This window comes from Engystomops pustulosus, chromosome 1 (assembly GCF_040894005.1).
Source record: "Engystomops pustulosus chromosome 1, aEngPut4.maternal, whole genome shotgun sequence".
In the NCBI taxonomy this organism is placed as follows: Eukaryota; Metazoa; Chordata; class Amphibia; order Anura; family Leptodactylidae; genus Engystomops; species Engystomops pustulosus.
Window position 1 is genome coordinate 78291368 of NC_092411.1, and position 18951 is coordinate 78310318.

General features: G+C 40.5%; 1 protein-coding gene across 3 annotated transcripts in view; it reads right to left on the reverse strand.

Annotated features, from left to right (window-relative positions):
- Nucleotides 1–18951, reverse strand: part of TANGO2 (transport and golgi organization 2 homolog) — a 137809-nt gene that overhangs the window by 51943 nt on the left and 66915 nt on the right. For all 3 annotated transcript variants that reach the window (XM_072144470.1, XM_072144468.1, XM_072144469.1), the window contains 2 exons: nucleotides 17758–17846; nucleotides 17527–17646 (listed from right to left, as the gene is read on the reverse strand). In XM_072144470.1, coding sequence (XP_072000571.1) covers nucleotides 17527–17646; nucleotides 17758–17846 — 209 coding nt within the window. The remainder of the gene's footprint in view (nucleotides 1–17526; nucleotides 17647–17757; nucleotides 17847–18951) is intronic.

Below are 18951 nucleotides of genomic sequence, written 5' to 3' on the forward strand. Positions count from 1 at the left end.
GATTGCATGGTATACGTTGGAAAAGATGGATAGACTTGCGGCACTGTGGCGCTGGAGAGGAGATGGCGGAAGGTCCACTATGGAGGAGAGCGCTGGCGTTCTGGGGCGATCGCTGGTGTATATAAAAGAGCAGACCGGAAGCCGGAAGTGACGTTCCGGCTTCAGCTGTCGGTCGCTTGCGTTCCAGAGTGGAACACGGAAGTTTAACAAGTCATCTTAGCGATCGCGCAGGGAACGGAGCAGAAGGTTAAGGTGGACTGCACATAAAGGATCGCATATCCAAACATATGTCTGACATTCGGTGTAACAATCTTTTATTACCCCTGCCATACCACTTCGCTCAAGCGAAACATAAGATCTCCCAACTAAGATTCCAGGTAGTACAACATGTCCCTGCGCCCAGACGAGGCAGTAACAGGATTAAGCAACTATTGAAATGAGAAGCATTCTGGATACATCGACTCAACGCAATGTCCCCCAATGGACTCAACAGGGAATATGAGATACAAAATATGCATTAATTTTGAGAACCTCCCATTGACTAACCGTACTTTGTTTCTTTTCAGATTCCCTGAATCCCTGAAGACCGCATTGCAATAGGTATATACTTTCTTCTTTCTCCTTTCCCCTTCTCTTTTTCATACACCACACACAGACACACTCCTGACACATAGATTAACCTATAGCTTATGACACACACATATTGGAGACATTACATCCACACACTTATCATTGACAACACCTTCCCCTTACATCTATCACACACAGATTACATCTTGATTACATTCTTTTCACTTCCGATCCACTGATACATAACCCACATAGAACACTTTAATTCTAACATACCATATACTTACATAGGCCCACACCTTCTCGCTTCACCTTCTGCTCCGTTCCCTGCGCGATCGCTAAGATGACTTGTTAAACTTCCGCGTTCCACTCTGGAATGCAAGCGTTCCGTTCTGCTCTTATATACGCCAGCGCTCTCCTCCATAGCGGACCTTCCTCCATCTCCTCTCCAGCGCCACAGCGGCCACAGTGCCGCAAGTCTATCCATCTTTTCCAACGTATACCATGCAATCCGGTGAGTATAGAGAGCCTTAGCGAATCTACCCCAGTTAAGTATGTACCCATAACGTACCTATGATTTGTATCGTTGCATATAACTTTTTTGGATTGTACACTGCTGTGTCCTTTGTATTACAATACGCATCCTTAAGTATACTGTCTGATGTACATACCCTCCTTATTACCAATGTATATGCGACATCTGCCCGCACACTCCTAGGTCCTTTTCACATAGCTTGATGAGGATTGTCTCATATATCCAGGAGCTGTTACTCAAATTCGCTGACCTTGGCGAAAACTCCAGGAGACCGCACTATTTCCAAGATCCACTTCTACTACATACCAAGTGGCAATGACACAACATCCTCTACTTCCACTTGAAATACCGTCTAATACTTGTCTCCTTTCCCATGTACATTTAAGTAATTTTTGTATATATTATTGCTTCACCATTATTGAATCATGTTCACTTTATTTTCTGTATATAGTGCCCGACGAAGGTCTGTGTGTAGACCGAAACGTTGTATAAATTAATTGGATTGCCACACTTATACACTTGTGAAATAAAACTCACTGATTTTCAAAACGCAACTAATAGGAGTGCAAAGTCTTCTTGATATCCATCGATGGTTCTGTAACCTACTTGAGCACCCTGACACATCAACGAAACAAAGAGTGACGTGTATCAACTACAAAACATCGTAACCATATGACTGCTCAGGCGCCTGCCTTATTAGCAAAGACATTGGCTTATTACAGTAGACAATGGTAGCCAAACAGAATTAATCTGAATTTCAAACCCGAATCGACTGTTATGCCAATTGTTGAACCCAAATGGATACTCTTTGAATGGCGCATAATACAGAAATTGTAAAACCAACCCCGGACCCTCCACAAAATATTATAAAGATTTTGCCAAACTGCAATCCCTCAACTGAGCTGGTTATAAAATAAAGACAGAATAATAAATTATATACATAAACACAAACATATCTAAGATGGTCATCAGGGGTCCAACCACCAGTTGAGTAAATATTGTTCAATTAGTATTTTGCTAGCGCAGTTGCACTATTTGTGGGCGTATATCGGTCCCCATTGACGTCCGGTACATTTTGTCTCGCCGCACCACGATGGTACGCAGAGAAAATATAAGACACATAAGCCTCACTTCTCTCTCCTGTGCTTGGATCTATGCACGCCTGGGTGTGGGTACATGGGAGGGGTGTACCTACGTAAAACAAAATAATGGAAATAAAAAATAAATAAAAAAAAACGAGCAAATGGCAAACGTTTTCTACAAAAAAAAATACAAATTGCAGTATGACTGTCTAAAAAGTAGAACAGTTGAAACTTAGAAAATTGTCATTTTTCTCAAATTTTTCCTAAATTATTAAAATTTTTATCCCCCAAAAAAGTAACTGATCAGAAAAATTTTATTATAAAGAGATGGACCAAATGTCGCGGCAGGGATTTTTACTTGAAAGAATACAATACTGCTATTGGCAGACAAAGATACCCATATCCGGACAAAAGAATATATTATTAACACATAATAAAACTTAGCGTTTATTAGTCTCAGAATTAAGAGAGTATATTGTTTAGTAGCGTTGCTACCAAGTGCTCAAAAGGAAGATGTGTTAAAAACACAGTAGGGTAGGCTCATTGAGTCACAAATGGAGCGTTCATGAGTTGTAAGTCAAACTCTTATGAACGGCAAATAGAGTGTGAACAATGACTGGGATATCAGTGTTGTAGTGCTCAAAGGACAGATGTCTCTACTATATTGGCAGTGTATTTGTATCTCTGTGAAAGCTCCTGCTAAGGTATGGTAATAAGTGTATATCTGTTTGTCTGTTGCCAGACACTACAGTACTGCGTGTTTATACCATCAGAGTATCTTAGGGGAACATTATTAGATTACAAAGTATGACCATAATAGTTGTTAGTCCTCTAGAGACAGATACTGATTGCTCATATATTATGACCTGAGCTCTACACTGTAGAAGGACGATATTGATTTAGTGTCTAGATAGAATTCTACACTGTCCCTGATAGATCATTATTCGTAGTTGCTAATGTATGAACTAGCTTAGAGCCTAACCTAACTGCTAGTTAAAAGAGATGCACTTTAGCCCCCCGACATGTTTCACCAGCAAGCTGGCTTCATCAGGGGTAGGGCTATTAGTGTTTGCGGCGCCTCCACGCCGAGCATTTAAAGATGTAGCCCCTCCCACTAATCTCTCTTCAAGCAAATAGAAGTGGTATTGTTGGTTTTACCTACCGCTACTAGGCATGTGATTGGTCCGGGTGGGGGTGTAGCACGCTAAGGGGTGGTGTCCGTGAGCGCTGCGACGTCACGATCAGGTGCCTGTCGCTGTCAGGTGATAGTGTCAGCTGATCGTGTCAGCTGATACGTCCATGGAGTGTTGCGGTACGCGCATGCTCGCGGACTTAGCGTGAAAGACGAGAAAGTGTAGACTGAGTTGTTGTACGCCGCGCATGCTCTTGGACTTCGTGTAGGAATCGGGGAGAATCTTACTCCGTGCGGCTGTGTGTTACAGCGCGCATGTTCCTGGACTTAGTATTGGAGACAGAAATGGTATGTATTTGTGGGCATCAAGAGGCATCAGAGTATGAGGTGAAAGGATCATATCACTGTATGGATTGATGGTGAGTATATGTATTTCATCAGAGAAACTTCCAAAGGAAGAATAGAGTCAGGTTGAGAGACGGAACACATAATTAGTATCTATACTATACTGACCTCAAGGGATTATAAGGTTATATACGGTGATGAGGTATCAGATGATATCCGTAGTCTGTATATTCTTCGTTTGTATACAATAATATAGTGTCGCCTAGGATGGTTGGAGTATATTATGAAGGTCCGAATGGGTATAGAGAATAATACAGTGTGACATGAGATGGTCCATTGGAACAAAGTGTCAAGAGTGAGCTGAAATGGGCTGAAAAGAACAGAACTGTCACTATTATAGAAGAGCGGTAAGTATTGATATGCAAAGATAGATTTTAGGTATGAGTGAAAAGGGGAGGGGGAGGTTATAAACTTCCCGTAATTGGAGCACAAAAGTAAAAAGTTATAATGAAAAATGTTGGATATAATGATGTGTAAAGGAAGTAAATAGATAAAGTGATTTGTATACTCGAAAAAACGTTTACAAGTATGCAGCAAAAGTAAATCCTTCATTGAGGCCCATAGGGCTCAGGGATTTGAGTCTATGAATCCATCTGGCTTCCATCTGTAGAAGTCTGCGATCAATGTTACCCTGCCGAGGACCCATTATGACCTGATCAATAGCCCAAAATTTGAGAGTGTCCACTTTGCCATCATGATGCAACCGCACGTGTCTAGAAATAGGAGTGTCTTTGTTTGTTGTGATAGAACTCAAGTGGCTGGAGATTCGCCTCCGTAATTGTTGTACGGTTTTACCCACGTATAAGCGTGGGCATGTACATTGTGCCACATAGACTACTGCCATGCTTTTGCAGTTCATGAGTCGCCTGATTGTGATGGTTTCTCCATTGGCCGGATTGACAAATGTTTTGGGCATGAGTGGACAGAACACACAGGTTCCACAGGGATAGGATCCTGTAATTTTATTTGTAGGTCTTGATATGGATGTAGGAGTCTCACTGAAATGGCTGTGTACAAGAAAGTTTTGGAGGTTAGGGCCGCGACGGTATGTAATTGTTGGTCTATCATTTAGTTTTGGTTTTAAAACTGGGTCCGCTGTGAGTATAGGCCAGTACCTCCCCATGATCTTCTTGATGGTTTCCGCATAGGCGTCGTAAGTGCCAATGCATCTAATGGTTTTGTGCCTTATTGGTTGTTGTTGGTTATGAAAGAGGGCGTTTCTCTCTGTGTGTTTGGCTCTGGCATAGGCCTTATAGAGGCATTTCTTGGGGTATCCCCTACTTCTGAATCTCTGGTATAGATTATCACACTCTCGTTTAAATGAGATTTCATCAGAGCAATTCCTACGTGCCCTTCCTGATTTTAGAGGTTGTGGATGCCAACTATGCCATTGTAATAAATTATTTGTCGAAGTGGGTTTACGGTAAATGTCCGTCCTGAGGTATCCCTGTGGATCTAGATAGATGGTTAGATCTAGAAAGTTTATCTGTGTGTCACTAATTTCAGATGTGAACTTCATGCCAATGTTGTTGTTATTGAGAGTCATGACAAATTCCTCAAAAAGGCTTTTGCCCCCCTCCCAAAGGAGCAATACATTGTCGATGTATCGTGCCCAGTATACGATATGCTGGGTGTATCTGGTGCTATCCTCAGAGAAAACTAGGGTATCCTCCCACCATCCAAGAAAGAGGTTAGCATATGAGGGCGCACAAGTCGCCCCCATTGCCGTCCCTCTAACTTGGTGGTAGAAGGAACCATTGAACAGAAAATAATTGCGTGTAAGCACGAAGTTTAAAAGTTTTAACAAAAAAAGGTTGTGCTCTCTGAACTGTATCCCTTTCGTATTTAGGAAATACTCCACGGCTTTTAGGCCTAGATGGTGTTCAATATTGCTATATAGGGATTCTACATCGAGACTAGCGATGAGGATCCCAGGCGCAAATGTCAAATCTTGTATTTTTTTGATGATATCTTTTGTATCCTGCAGATACGAAGGGAGAGCGCTCACAAAGGGTTGTAGCAGCTTGTCTATATAGATACTACATGGTTGGGTCAAGCAATCACAGCCGGAGACTATAGGTCTGCCCGGAATAGGTGTACGCCCCTTGTGCACTTTTGGCAATGCGTAAAATGTCGCCAATGTAGGTTGTTTATTGAGCAAAACCTTATATTCGTTGTCACTGAGTAGATTGTCATTTTTGGCCTCAAGAAGAAGTTGTTCCAGTTCTCTACTGTAAATGGGTGTGGGGTCTGAGCGAAGGATTTCATAAGTCTGTTTGTCAGACAGAAGTCTCTGGACCATATCCACATAATCCTTTGTGTCCATAATAACTGTGTTACCCCCCTTATTGGAGGATTTCACTATTATGTCTGGATCTGCTTGTAGGGTTTCCAGTGCGTGTATTTCTTCCGTGCTTAAATTCTTAAATTGTTGCTTGCTGTTCATTTTCAGCCTCTCTATATCATTGGAGACCAGTTGGACAAAGGTCTCTATATTGCGGTATTTGGAGAAGGGGGGGTGTGTGTTTAGATCTCGGTCTCATGTCCGTAAGTGGGGGTTGTATTTTGAAGGGACCCAAGGAATTCTCTTCTTCTAATGTGAGAAGCGCCTCAAGTGCTTGTGTTTCTCTTAATTGTAAGATTTTTTTATCGGTTTCCTCCTCTACATGCATTTTATGTAATGCTAGTTTGCGAGCAAATAAGTTTATGTCCTTAATCCACATGAATTTATCACTAAGGGGTGTGGGGGTGAAAGTGAGGCCCCTTTGTAATAGTGAAAGCATTTGGGGGGATAATGTCTTTGAAGACAAAATTTATGACTAGATTTCTTGGGGGATTTTGTGTTTCTAGTGGTGCTACTTCCCATTGTACCCCCATTTCTCTCTGCCCCCCCCCCCTTAGCGTGCTACACCCCCACCCGGACCAATCACATGCCTAGTAGCGGTAGGTAAAACCAACAATACCACTTCTATTTGCTTGAAGAGAGATTAGTGGGAGGGGCTACATCTTTAAATGCTCGGCGTGGAGACGCCGCAAACACTAATAGCCCTACCCCTGATGAAGCCAGCTTGCTGGTGAAACATGTCGGGGGGGCTAAAGTGCATCTCTTTTAACTAGCAGTTAGGTTAGGCTCTAAGCTAGTTCATACATTAGCAACTACGAATAATGATCTATCAGGGACAGTGTAGAATTCTATCTAGACACTAAATCAATATCGTCCTTCTACAGTGTAGAGCTCAGGTCATAATATATGACCAATCAGTATCTGTCTCTAGAGGACTAACAACTATTATGGTCATACTTTGTAATCTAATAATGTTCCCCTAAGATACTCTGATGGTATAAACACGCAGTACTGTAGTGTCTGGCAACAGACAAACAGATATACACTTATTACCATACCTTAGCAGGAGCTCTCACAGAGATACAAATACACTGCCAATATAGTAGGGACATCTGTCCTTTGAGCACTACAACACTGATATCCCAGTCATTGTTCACACTCTATTTGCCGTTCATAAGAGTTTGACTTACAACTCATGAACGCTCCATTTGTGACTCAATGAGCCTACCCTACTGTGTTTTTAACACATCTTCCTTTTGAGCACTTGGTAGCAACGCTACTAAACAATATACTCTCTTAATTCTGAGACTAATAAACGCTAAGTTTTATTATGTGTTAATAATATATTCTTTTGTCCGGATATGGGTATCTTTGTCTGCCAATAGCAGTATTGTATTCTGATCAGAAAAATGACACTACTAATAAACAAACAATCTCAAAATCACAGGTATATGTTAAAGTGTTGAAAAGTTATTACCACAGAAAGAGACACTGGTCAGATTTTAAAAAAGGACTGAGCCTTAACGTACAAACAGACTGCTTCCTTAAGAAGTTAATGGTAGCAGTCTCTGAAAAGATCGGCACGTGCAACACCAAATGCAAGAGGAACCTGCAGAACATATTCAGAAAATAAAAATCTGGCTTTAATTTTGTGACATCTACTCACATTTTTATCTACTCCAACTGTTTCGGCAGAAAAGAAAGGGACAATGCTTAATAATTTTAATGCCATGAAATGGGAATCCTAGAGGTTGGAAATAACCTGTTCATGTTTAAGTCCATTGCATTGTTACGAGTTGTTATTTTTTCAGATACTCACAAAATTTGATTCCTTCCCACATCTGGATATTATAGTACGTCCTGGTGAGCAGTGCTTTACAGCACCAGAACATACTAGAACGTGCAAAAGATCGGATGGGCTCAGAAGCAGAGCCTGTGCGATTGCAGCAAGAACCCAGCATATTGTGACAGCCATGCCACAATCGGAGGGTGTCAACACATTGCCATGGCAGCCAGGGGCCTAGTAAAGGCCCCCAGGGATGGCAGTGGTAACCCTGTATTAGGTCCTGCCAGCTGTTTGACAGCCAGTACATGTAGAAGGTACAATCAGATATATATATACATATATATATATATATATATATATATATATATATATAGCATCTTTTGAATCGTAATAACTTGTTATTACATTTTTTTGCCATATGGGCACACATTTTAACCAAGTAATACCCTCCAAATTTGTGTGTGTGGGGGGGGAATAATTAATGGGCACCCCAAATGGACACTATCAAAAATTGCAACTTGTTTCGCAAAACACAAGTTATGGCTTTTAGAATTAAATGTGAAAAAAGTAATAAGTGTCAGTGGAAAGGGCCTAACTTTTCTTTATGGGAAAACCCCTTAAAGTACAGCCACACAAATCTGGAGGCATTGTATTAGAGAAAAGAACCTAGCCTCCTCCAGCTGACTGAATAAGACAAAATCAGGACTGATTGTACAGTATAGGCCTGGCCACAGTTGCAAGAGAACAGAATTGCTCAGAAACCTAATCATCAAGTTGTAAACAATCACTATAAAGAAAAACAGAAATCTTTCAAACCAAGTAATGTGGAGATAGTGCTGGGAAATATTTATTTGTTAACATTTATTTGTTAACATGAGGAATTTAAATGATTCCAATTAGAATATCCTTTTAAATGTTTATTGGCTTTTGTGACATTTCCCAAAAAATTCTGAAAATATTTAGGCAAAATAGAACAAAATAAATAAAATGTACAAAAAAAAAAATGAACGGTTCTTCTGTTAAATACAATGCACACAGAGAAAAATTATTCCTTCAACATTTTCTGGACTCGTATTCCCATATGGCCTTCAAATATGAAATTGTTCAAACCTCTGCTGTCATGATCCTCCTGCAAAAAGAATTCTCATTGGGGACACTTTACTTCATTTAGATCAGAAAGACAGCTAAAGGTCATCATGATTACCTAAAGCAAACTCATGACAGATTTCCCTTAGCTATATTTAGACTGCAGAGATCTCACAAGTCAATCCAGCATCACAAGCATTTTGCCAAGTCAAGCACTCTATAAAGGCTTGTCTCATAAAGAACTTCACAAGTTCTATAAAAGTTTAAAAGGGAGATAATTTACTTCCAACATAATTTGAAAATGGGAAATCAGGCTGTGCTCCACTTTCAATAGATTTTTTTTTTCTTAGATTACCACTATATTTTATAGAGTTTTCTTCTCATCAACCATCAAAATCAAGCAATAACAAACAAGGGCACTTACCCATAGAGCCAGACACCAACTGTGGGATCTTATTTTTTTATACATCAACTTAACAAATTATGCTAATGAGACAGAAGGGCCATGCCATGTCTTAACAGGCTGCTTCCTGGTCTCACCTACCCTCCTGCTCTCAGCACTTCCCCCTGCAAGACACTGTAACAGACTGAAAAGAGCATAGAGGGGCTCTTCTGGCCCAATAGTATAAAATTTTAAAATTGATTTTACAAGGTAGAAGGATAAAAAATATAAGATTACCACAGTTCCAGTAAGTGTTCCTTACTTAATATTCCATCATGCTCGATTTTGATGGTAGATTTCTTGTAATCGAAAAGGGAATCCCTTTGGTCATGGACCAATGAGTGCCAGGGCTTTCCTTGACACAAGGCTCTAAATTATTCAATTCCCAGCCCAGGATTTAAAGGCACAACCTCAAGACTCAACTATACCATAGAGATATAGAGCCTCTATTCACTAGACTATGGGCTTACTAGTTATCAATGGGGGGGGGGAATTTTATGTAACTAACAGCTTCACCACAACAGGCTTAATGTCCTGGTATATAGAAGAATCTTCTCAGAGACCTCTCTTTGTGTTATATGCTTAAAAAAATAATAAATTTAGTGATATAGTTAAATGAAATTAATAAAAATGTATATAAAAAAAAAATAAGGGCTCATTCAGATTGGCATGTCTGCTGTGCATCTCCAAAATACTATTCTTTACGGTGCACATTTATCATAACTGATTTAATGAGCAATTCGCAGTTTCACTGTAGATTTATCAAGTGGTCTGTAAGTCAGAATATTTCTAGTTGGCCATGACAACCAATCACAGCTCTCCTTTAAAATATTCATGAGCAATGGTAAAATGAAAGCTGAGCTGTGATTGGTTGCCATGGGCAAACAGAAATATTCTGACTTTCAGACAGCTTGATAAATCTGCCCCGATGTCTGTATTCAGCCCATATTGTATCCGCTTTTTTTCACCTCCGTTCACCATCAGTTTTTTCCACATAGTCAATAAACTGATGGGTTTCTAATTTACTTTTTGTCCTGCCCAGTTGGTTGCCTAGCAACATTTGAGAAAAAACAGCCTGCATGTCATGCATGTGCTGTGCATTTTTTAGCGGATCCATTGACTTTATGGATATGCGTGTTCCACGTGAGACAAAATAATGCACGTTGCAATTTTTTTCAACTGTCTGCACATGAAAAAAAACAGACATGTGAAAATACCCATAGGAAACATTGGGTCCGGATGTCATCCGCAATAAAAAGGATAGCATACAGACGCCCATCTAAAAGAGTCCTAAATTATACATATTACCAGGACAACCTTTACAAAACATATATTAAAAACACTGTTAACCCCTTAAGGACGCAGGGTATTTTCGCTGATTTCTCGCTCTCCATCTTCAAAAATCCATAACTTTTTCATTTTTCCGTGTACAGAGCTGTGTGAGGGCTTATTTTGTGCGTAACAAATTTTACTTTCCCATGATGTTATTTATTATTCTATGCCATGTAGTGGGAAGCCGCAAAAAAATTCCAAATGTGGAAAAATTGAAAAAAACTGCATGTGCGTCATGTTCTTGTGGGCTCAGTTTTTACGACTTTCACTCTGCGCTCCAAATAACACGCCTACTTTATTCTTTGGTTCGGTACGATCGCGGTGATACCAAATTTATACAGGTTTTATAGCGTTTTAATAAATTTTCAAAAATTAAACGAATGTGTACAAAAAAAGAAAAAAATTTTTTTGCCATCTTCTGACGCTAATAACTTTTTCATACTTTGGCGCATGGAGATGTGTGAGGGGTCATTTTTTGCGAAATGAGCCGACGTTCTCATTGCTACCATTTTGAGGACTGTGCGACATTTGGATCATTTTTTATTACATTTTTTATGTCATCTAAAAAGGTGTAAAAGTCGCATTTTGGACATTTGGGCGCCATTTGCCGTTCCGGAGGTCACCGCCGCCCGTAACCGTTTTTATATTTTGATAGATCGGGCATTTTGGGACGCGGCGATACCTAATGTGTCTGTGATTTTTACTATTTATTATATTTTATATCAGTTCTAGGGAAAGGGGGGTGATTTGAACTTTTAATATTTTATTATTTTTTTACATTTTTTAAACTTTTTTTTTTCTCTTTTTTTCCACTGTTTCTTAGACCCTCTAGGGTACATTAACCCTAGATGGTCTGATCGCTCCTGCCATATACTGCAATACTACTGTATCGCAGTATATGGCATTTCTGCACACTATACATTACAATGAGCCACAGGCTCATTGTAATGCATGTGCAGAAGCCATGTATCCTCGGGTCAAACGAAGACCCGAGGCTACCATGGCAACCGATCGCCGCCCCCCGATGACGTTCGGGGGAGCGGCGATCGGAGGTAAGATGGCGGCGCCCACGCGCCGCCAAATTTAAAGTGCCGCCGGCGACTTTGCCGGCGGCAAAGAAGAGGTTAACACCCGCGATCGGTGCAAGCACCGACCGCGGGTGATAGCGATGGGTCTTTGCTGCGATATGCAGCAAAGCCCATCACTGTATGAAGAAGGCTCAGCCCGTGAGCCTTCTTCATACAACCTTCACAGCTCCGTGGCGGATATATCCGTCACGGAGCGTGAAGGGGTTAAGGAGGTCGCACTGGTTTCGGACGCCATCTTGACTACTGTCCGCCATCTTAGATACAGCGGCCACCTTGGGGGGGGGGGGTATGCTTCCCTTTTAGAAGCTATAGAGTTAAATGTTTTAATTCAGCTATTTTTCTCATTTAAACTGTTGTTTGCCTTTTCACAATATCCTTGGCATTTCTTACTGTCCTTCGGGCCTCTGTATTCTTGTTATTTATTTTGGTTATGAAGAAGCTTCTAGGAGCCATTGTGTAGATAAGCATGGCTGTAAACAAGGCCTAGTCATTTTTCCCAGAATGTGCTGGTACAAAAACATAATGGCCAATAGAATCTAAGTACCTTATCTCCATTCATACAACACCCCAAATGCTGATCTCTATGTGTTAAAATATAGCTGTATCTGTTTGAAATAAACAGTGTGATTTGAGTGCATCGGAAGACCGACTGTGTCTTTCATTTACTCTGTCAGCTCGCTGCCGGCAGCTATCTCATCCTCCCTCAAAGGGTTAATTAGGACTCACCTTACAAAAGTCAAGAGGGCTGTTGGGGCCCTGCATAAAAATCCCTAACAACACTAAAACCTCCTCACAAAACACTGGTTGATTGTTACTTATGGCATGTGTTTCAACAGAAATGCATATGCAATTAGCATGAGCCCCGCCTCCAGATGTTTAAATTGCATTTTTAAATGCAATGTAAACGCCCCACACATTTTTAAACTCAACCTAAACATTCAGATAATACGATACTTTCAAGAAAAAAAAAGTATTGATATTGAATATCGTGATACTTCTCTGCGTATGGTATCACACTCAAAATTCTGGTAAAGAATGGCATGTAAAGGCACAATCGGGTCCAAAAGCTGTATGGAAATGACCTGAGATGGGTTCAATGAGTCTTTTCTTGTTCAGCAGTTCAGAATAATCTCAGGCACATGATTCTCAAAAGCACAGCCACACTTCCCAGTGCTTGGCTGACACTGACATCATATATGATGATGCGCACTGGTGCTGGCTGCCTCTATGTGTTTTTCTGCTCCTGACGCCCCCTGCAGCCTGTGTGTGTATGAGATACTTTTATACACATGACAGGTAAATAATAAAGAATAATTGTATTTTTGTTGAAGATCTTGACTCCCACCATCCTATGGCGGCTGCTGCCGGCATTTCAATGGTTAAAGGGGTATTCTCGTCTTGGCACTCACATTCAGTTTCACTAATCTGCCATATATAAACATTTCTTCAATTGGATGTTATTAAAAAAAATGCTCCTGTGTGAAGATAATTTCTCATAAATGTAGTGATTTGGTCCCTTAGAAACCAGATGGCTTCCTCGGATACGACCACGTCACACTCTGGCAGCAGTGGCCAGACTTACGCTATAGAGTCCTGCCAGACCTCCTGGATTCAGCAATCATTACCACAGGACGGCTGTGGGACATGCAGTTACTCCCGGACATTTCATATACAAAACCTTTTTGTTTATTTGTGCAATCTCTCAGGCAGAGGTGGCCGTATCCGAGGAAGCCATCTCGTTTCTAAGGGACAAAATCACTACATTTATGAGAAATTATCTTCACACAGGAACATTTTTTTTAATAACATCGAATTGAATAAATGTTTATATATGGCATATTTATCAAACTGAATGTGAATGCCCAGACGAGAATACCCCTTTAACACCCATGATCTGTGCCACAGACACCCACCACGTATGAAAATGTAAATGTGTGTCACATTAATTGCTGTGGATAATCGTCGCAATTATTATACACCTGTGCACAGCTCTTTAGTCCATAGTCGCCAGCATCCCTCTCCTGCTCTTCAGCGCGCTGTCCTGGTAATGTTCTGTGTGGCGAGCAACACAGATAGTACCCGGGAGAAAGAGTAATATCAGAAATAATACACAAAGATAAAACCGGATTAATTATGGGTCGTAGAATTAGAATGAATCTCCAGATACTATACGCCACTTTGGACAGGAGGGGAACAGCTCCATCCTGTCCTTAAATATCAAAAAAGGCAGTTGACAGGGTGGAGGCAATCTTCCTTTGGGAGATTATTGAAAGATTCAAATTGGATAAGGGATTCATTAATGCTGTTAGGTTTAGCATAAAACAGTTTATGGCAAGAATAAAAATTAATGGGGCAACGTGGGAGGCAATTCCTCTTACTTGGGGGACACAGCAAGGCTGTCACTTATCGACCTTCCTTTATACTATATTAACCCCTTAACGCTGAAGCCACTTTTCACCTTCCTGACACGGCCCATTTTTTCAAATCTGCCCTGTGTCACTATAAATGGTTATAACTTTGGAACGCTTTAACATATCCAAGTGATTTTGAAATAGTTTTCTCGTGACACATTGTACTTCATGTTAGTTAAAAAATTTTGGTGGTATGTTTTGCATTTATTTATGAGAAAATCAGATATTTTGCGAAAATTTAGAAAAATTCTCAATTTTCAAAAATCAAAATGTTCTACTTTTTCCACACAGTCATAACCGCAAAAATACTTAATAACTAACATTCACCGAATGTATACCTTATGCCTCTGGTTTTTTATACATACTCTCATTTTTGTAGGATGTTATGGGGCTTTGAACGTCAGGTGCAATTTTTCACATTAAAAAAAAAAAAAAAAAAAACACGCAAAATCCTGCTATTGAGAGACCTGCTCAGGTTTCAAGTCACTTTGTTAACCCTTTAATTGGTTTACAGGGGTTATAACAAAATTGGATGCAATTTTGAAAGTACATTTTCTTTGGCTAAATTTATGTGCTTTTCATAAAATGTACAAATTCTCAGTGGATAAAATACCAAAACACTCCACAAAGTTTGATACCCAATCCCTCCCGCATATAACAATACCCCATATGTGGTAGTAACCTGCTGTATGGGCACACGCCAGGGCATCGAAGGGGAGCTGTGCCATTCAGAGCAGATTATTCATTGTCACTTTTTATTGGTTATAAAAGCTTTATTTTTTTGGCAATTTGGACATATAAGGGCTTATTTTTTGCGACATGAGATGCACTTTACAAATACTTCATTTTAGTGGGTCTGTAGCTTTTTGATGAGATTTTATTAACTCTAATGTATGGAGGAAAAGAAAATTGTCAATTTTTTTTTTTTTTAAATCTTTTTGGGGGTCGTACACCGTACACTAAAAATACTATATTGATTATTCTATAGATCAATACGATTATGGTGATACCTCATTTATATAGTTTTTTAAATAGATTTTTTACTGGAAAAAAAACTGAGCATGCTGCGCAAAAGGAAGGACCCAGCTGCAGAAGAGGATCACGCTGCCCCGGGACACTGGCAGGTCCCAGGGCTGCGATCCGAGCCATGGACCCCCGGTAAGCGCCGGGGTGTGTGTGGTCCGATTCGCGTTAAATACCACTGACACGCCGCAGGTTTTAGAGGCAGGTGTAGGCTATAATATACTGCAGACAACCGCAGCTTCTGGTGCCGGCTCCGTTAAGGAGCCGGCGCCAGAAGCATGACATAGTATTACTGCATAATGCAGGAACGCACCTCCCGCCATGCGGTAATACTATGTCAAATGTCGGGAAGGGGTTAATTGAACCTCTTGCAATTGTGCTGTCAGACAGTGCGCGTTCTTGGTCTTTCTTTTGAACGCAATGAAAATGCATGCGCCTTTGCATGTTTACCATGCCTTTGGCTGGTTTGAATCAGTTTTTCTTCATTTGTGAACATGTAATCAGCTGTTAAAATGTTAATACAGGATTTAAACCAGCTAAATACATGGTAAACATGCAAAAACGCACAAGTTTTCAGTCCATTTAAAAACCGTCCAAGAACGCACTTTGTGATTATTAGGGATGCGAACGATATACAGGTTTATGGACGTGAAGTCCTTTAACCTCTTAATGACGTGTGACGTATTTCTACGCCTGTTGAATGGCAGTTAATAAATCTCCGAATCTTATCCGTTATACCAGTTATGTTGCTATTAAAAGTAGCTGGTGATCAAAACAAAGATGGCGGCGCCCACGCACCGCTGTCGTTTAGAAGACGTCGAGTGTTAGCAGTGGGTTTTTGGTGCAGTATGCAGCAAACCCCATGTCTGTGTGAGGAGGGCTCACCCAGTGAGCCATCTTCATCCCTCCTTAATAACTTCATAAAGTACAAGTACGTCAAAGAGTTAAATCATAAATTTTAGGTTTATTCAGTGACATATTTTGTATCGAATATACTACTCACCATATTTGTTATTTAGGCAGGGTTGAGAGAAAAAAAAACTTCATGCCGCCATTAATAATAAAATAAAACCGTATTGCCCCTCCGCCCTGCCCTCTTCTCCTCTTGGAGCTGGCGTGTGCACACATTACAGGTGCACTGAAAGGACAGTAAGTGATGCGGAGAAGAGGGCAGGGCGGAGGGGCTATGCAGTGGGCAGAGTTTAGGTGGCTAAACGGAAGAGTGGAGGCAGGGAATGCTTCACTGGATCCGAGAGCTCACCCCGCCTCTTTCACTGGATACAGAAGTCAACTGAGGAAGAATAAAAGATTTTACAGCACAGTGGAATCGTACAGAAACAGCAATAGGATCAATGGAATGTCTATCTAAGGTATTGTGTGAGGTTTATAATGGAGGTTTGTGGTGACAGATTCCCTTTATGCAACCATGGTGAAGAGAGATTCTGTATAAAAATAGTAGATCTTCATAAAGGAATGTCCCAGCAGCTGAACCAGTGGCAATTGTTCACTGTTGAATATACAGAGAAAAGGTTGTCTGAGTGTTAAGATTAGTACTTTATCACTTTAGTGATCAATACCTTTGATTGTAATGCCAAGTTTACCTTCAAATGAAATTAAATTTGATCATAAATTGAATAACAGCATGCAATGTCAATCAGCTGCCTCTAAAGCCAGTAGGATCTTGTCATGTATCAAAAAAATGGACTCTTGGGATAAGGATGTAATATTACTACTGTATAAAGCATTGGTTCAGCCTCACCTGGAATATGCTATCCAGTTCTGGGCACCGGTCCATAAAAAGGATGCCCTGGAGCTGGAGAGGGTTCAACGAAGAGCCACAAAAATGATAAGGGGTATGGAGGGTCTCAGTTATGAGGAAAGATTAAAACAACTAGATTTATTTAGTCTGGAAAAGAGACGACTACGAGGTGACATGATTAATCTATTTAAATATATGAATGGTCCATACAAAAAATATGGTGGTAAGTTGTTTCAGATTAAATCAAATCAAAAGACGAGGGGGCACTTTTACTATGAGAACTGTCAATCTGTGGAATAGCTTGCCTCAGGCGCTGGTCACAGCAGGGACAGCAGGGAGAGCTTCAAGAAGGGTCTAGATGCCTTTTTGCACCTAAATAACATTGATGTTTATGTTATATAGAATGGTTTCCTCTAAATCCCTTCCTCATCGAATACCTTCCCTTCCTTGGTTGAACTTGATGGACAAGAGTCTTTTTTTCAACCGTATAAACTATGATAATCTATGAAATTTAGGTTGTTTGGTGCCTACCTCTGCCTTTGGCATTTACATCGATTTTCGGCTGCAAGTAGTTTGTAAGGGCAGCAAACTTCCCTCTTTTAGTGATACCTAACCAAGTTCCTCCTTCCTTCCCAGTTTCCATGTCCAAACCTATAAGCAGAAAACAAAACAGGTTTATGAAACATGTGTAAAGCTTTAACCATTTATGTCTCAGCAAGTGAGTGGGAATGAACAAGATGTAGTTTACCAATTCATACACACCACTAAGAATTTCATTATTGCTGGGCCAGAAATCAGCAGGTTTTGAAGGTCTGCGGTAATATTCATCCCTGTTGGCTGCTAGGATGAGTCTACAAAGAAAAAAAAAAAAAAAGTTGTCACATCATAAAATAAAATATGAAACATGGCTTCCTATATGCGGCAAGTCCTAAAAACCTTTTAAAACTCACAAGCAATCTATTCATGAGAATCCATCACCAGGATCCAGGATGAGCTCTCACACACACACACACACACACACACACACACACACACACACACACACACACACACACACACACACACACACACACACACACACACACACACACACACACACACACACACACACACACACACACACACACACACACACACACACACACACACACACACACACACACACACACACACACACACACACACACACACACACTCTCCTCACCAGCTGCAGGAAGTGTGTGTGTAAAGCTTTTTATCCAGGGGAGGGGAGGCTCAGCAGATCTGACAGTATTTGTTTTGGGTGAGATATGGCTGAGCTGAGTAGGTTATGCCTGCAATAGTAGAGCTGAGAATGTCATGTGTAATATACATATCATAATCTCTGATCTGCCTCATCTCTCTTTCTATGTGTTAGATACTAGAACAATGTTCAGAAGCTAAATAAAAAAAAGTGTATATAAACCTTGTACCCTGATAATCTAACCACATTGTCCGCACACAGAACTAGAGTGATCATAATGTGTCTGCTTAGAGTCCCCACCCACACTCTTGACTTTCACACTGACAACCACTTAGTAATAAGAGCTAAACCTGTGATAAAACTGTAGGGTTAACTATCTTTATCACTAAGGGGGTTGAAATTTGAGAAGTTTCTTTCATGGGCTAACCCCTTTAAGTGCTGTGGGAGCCATTATTGAGACTCTGGCTCCACATGTTGCTGGACCTAGAAGTGATGTAGCTGAAGTGGGTGGATGAAAGAAGGAGCTAGGTAATGTAGTGGGGGGCAGCTCTGATTACTCTCTCTGATACTGGAGCTGTGCAACTGTGGGACCATGGAGAGTCTACAGTTTTCCAGAGAATTAGAGAAAGCAGAGATCTAGACAACTGTGAGGAAAGGATACAAAGTATATTGGAAATATGTTTAACTTATTATACAAGCATTTATTTACTGAAATAGGAACATCACTAAGTGCT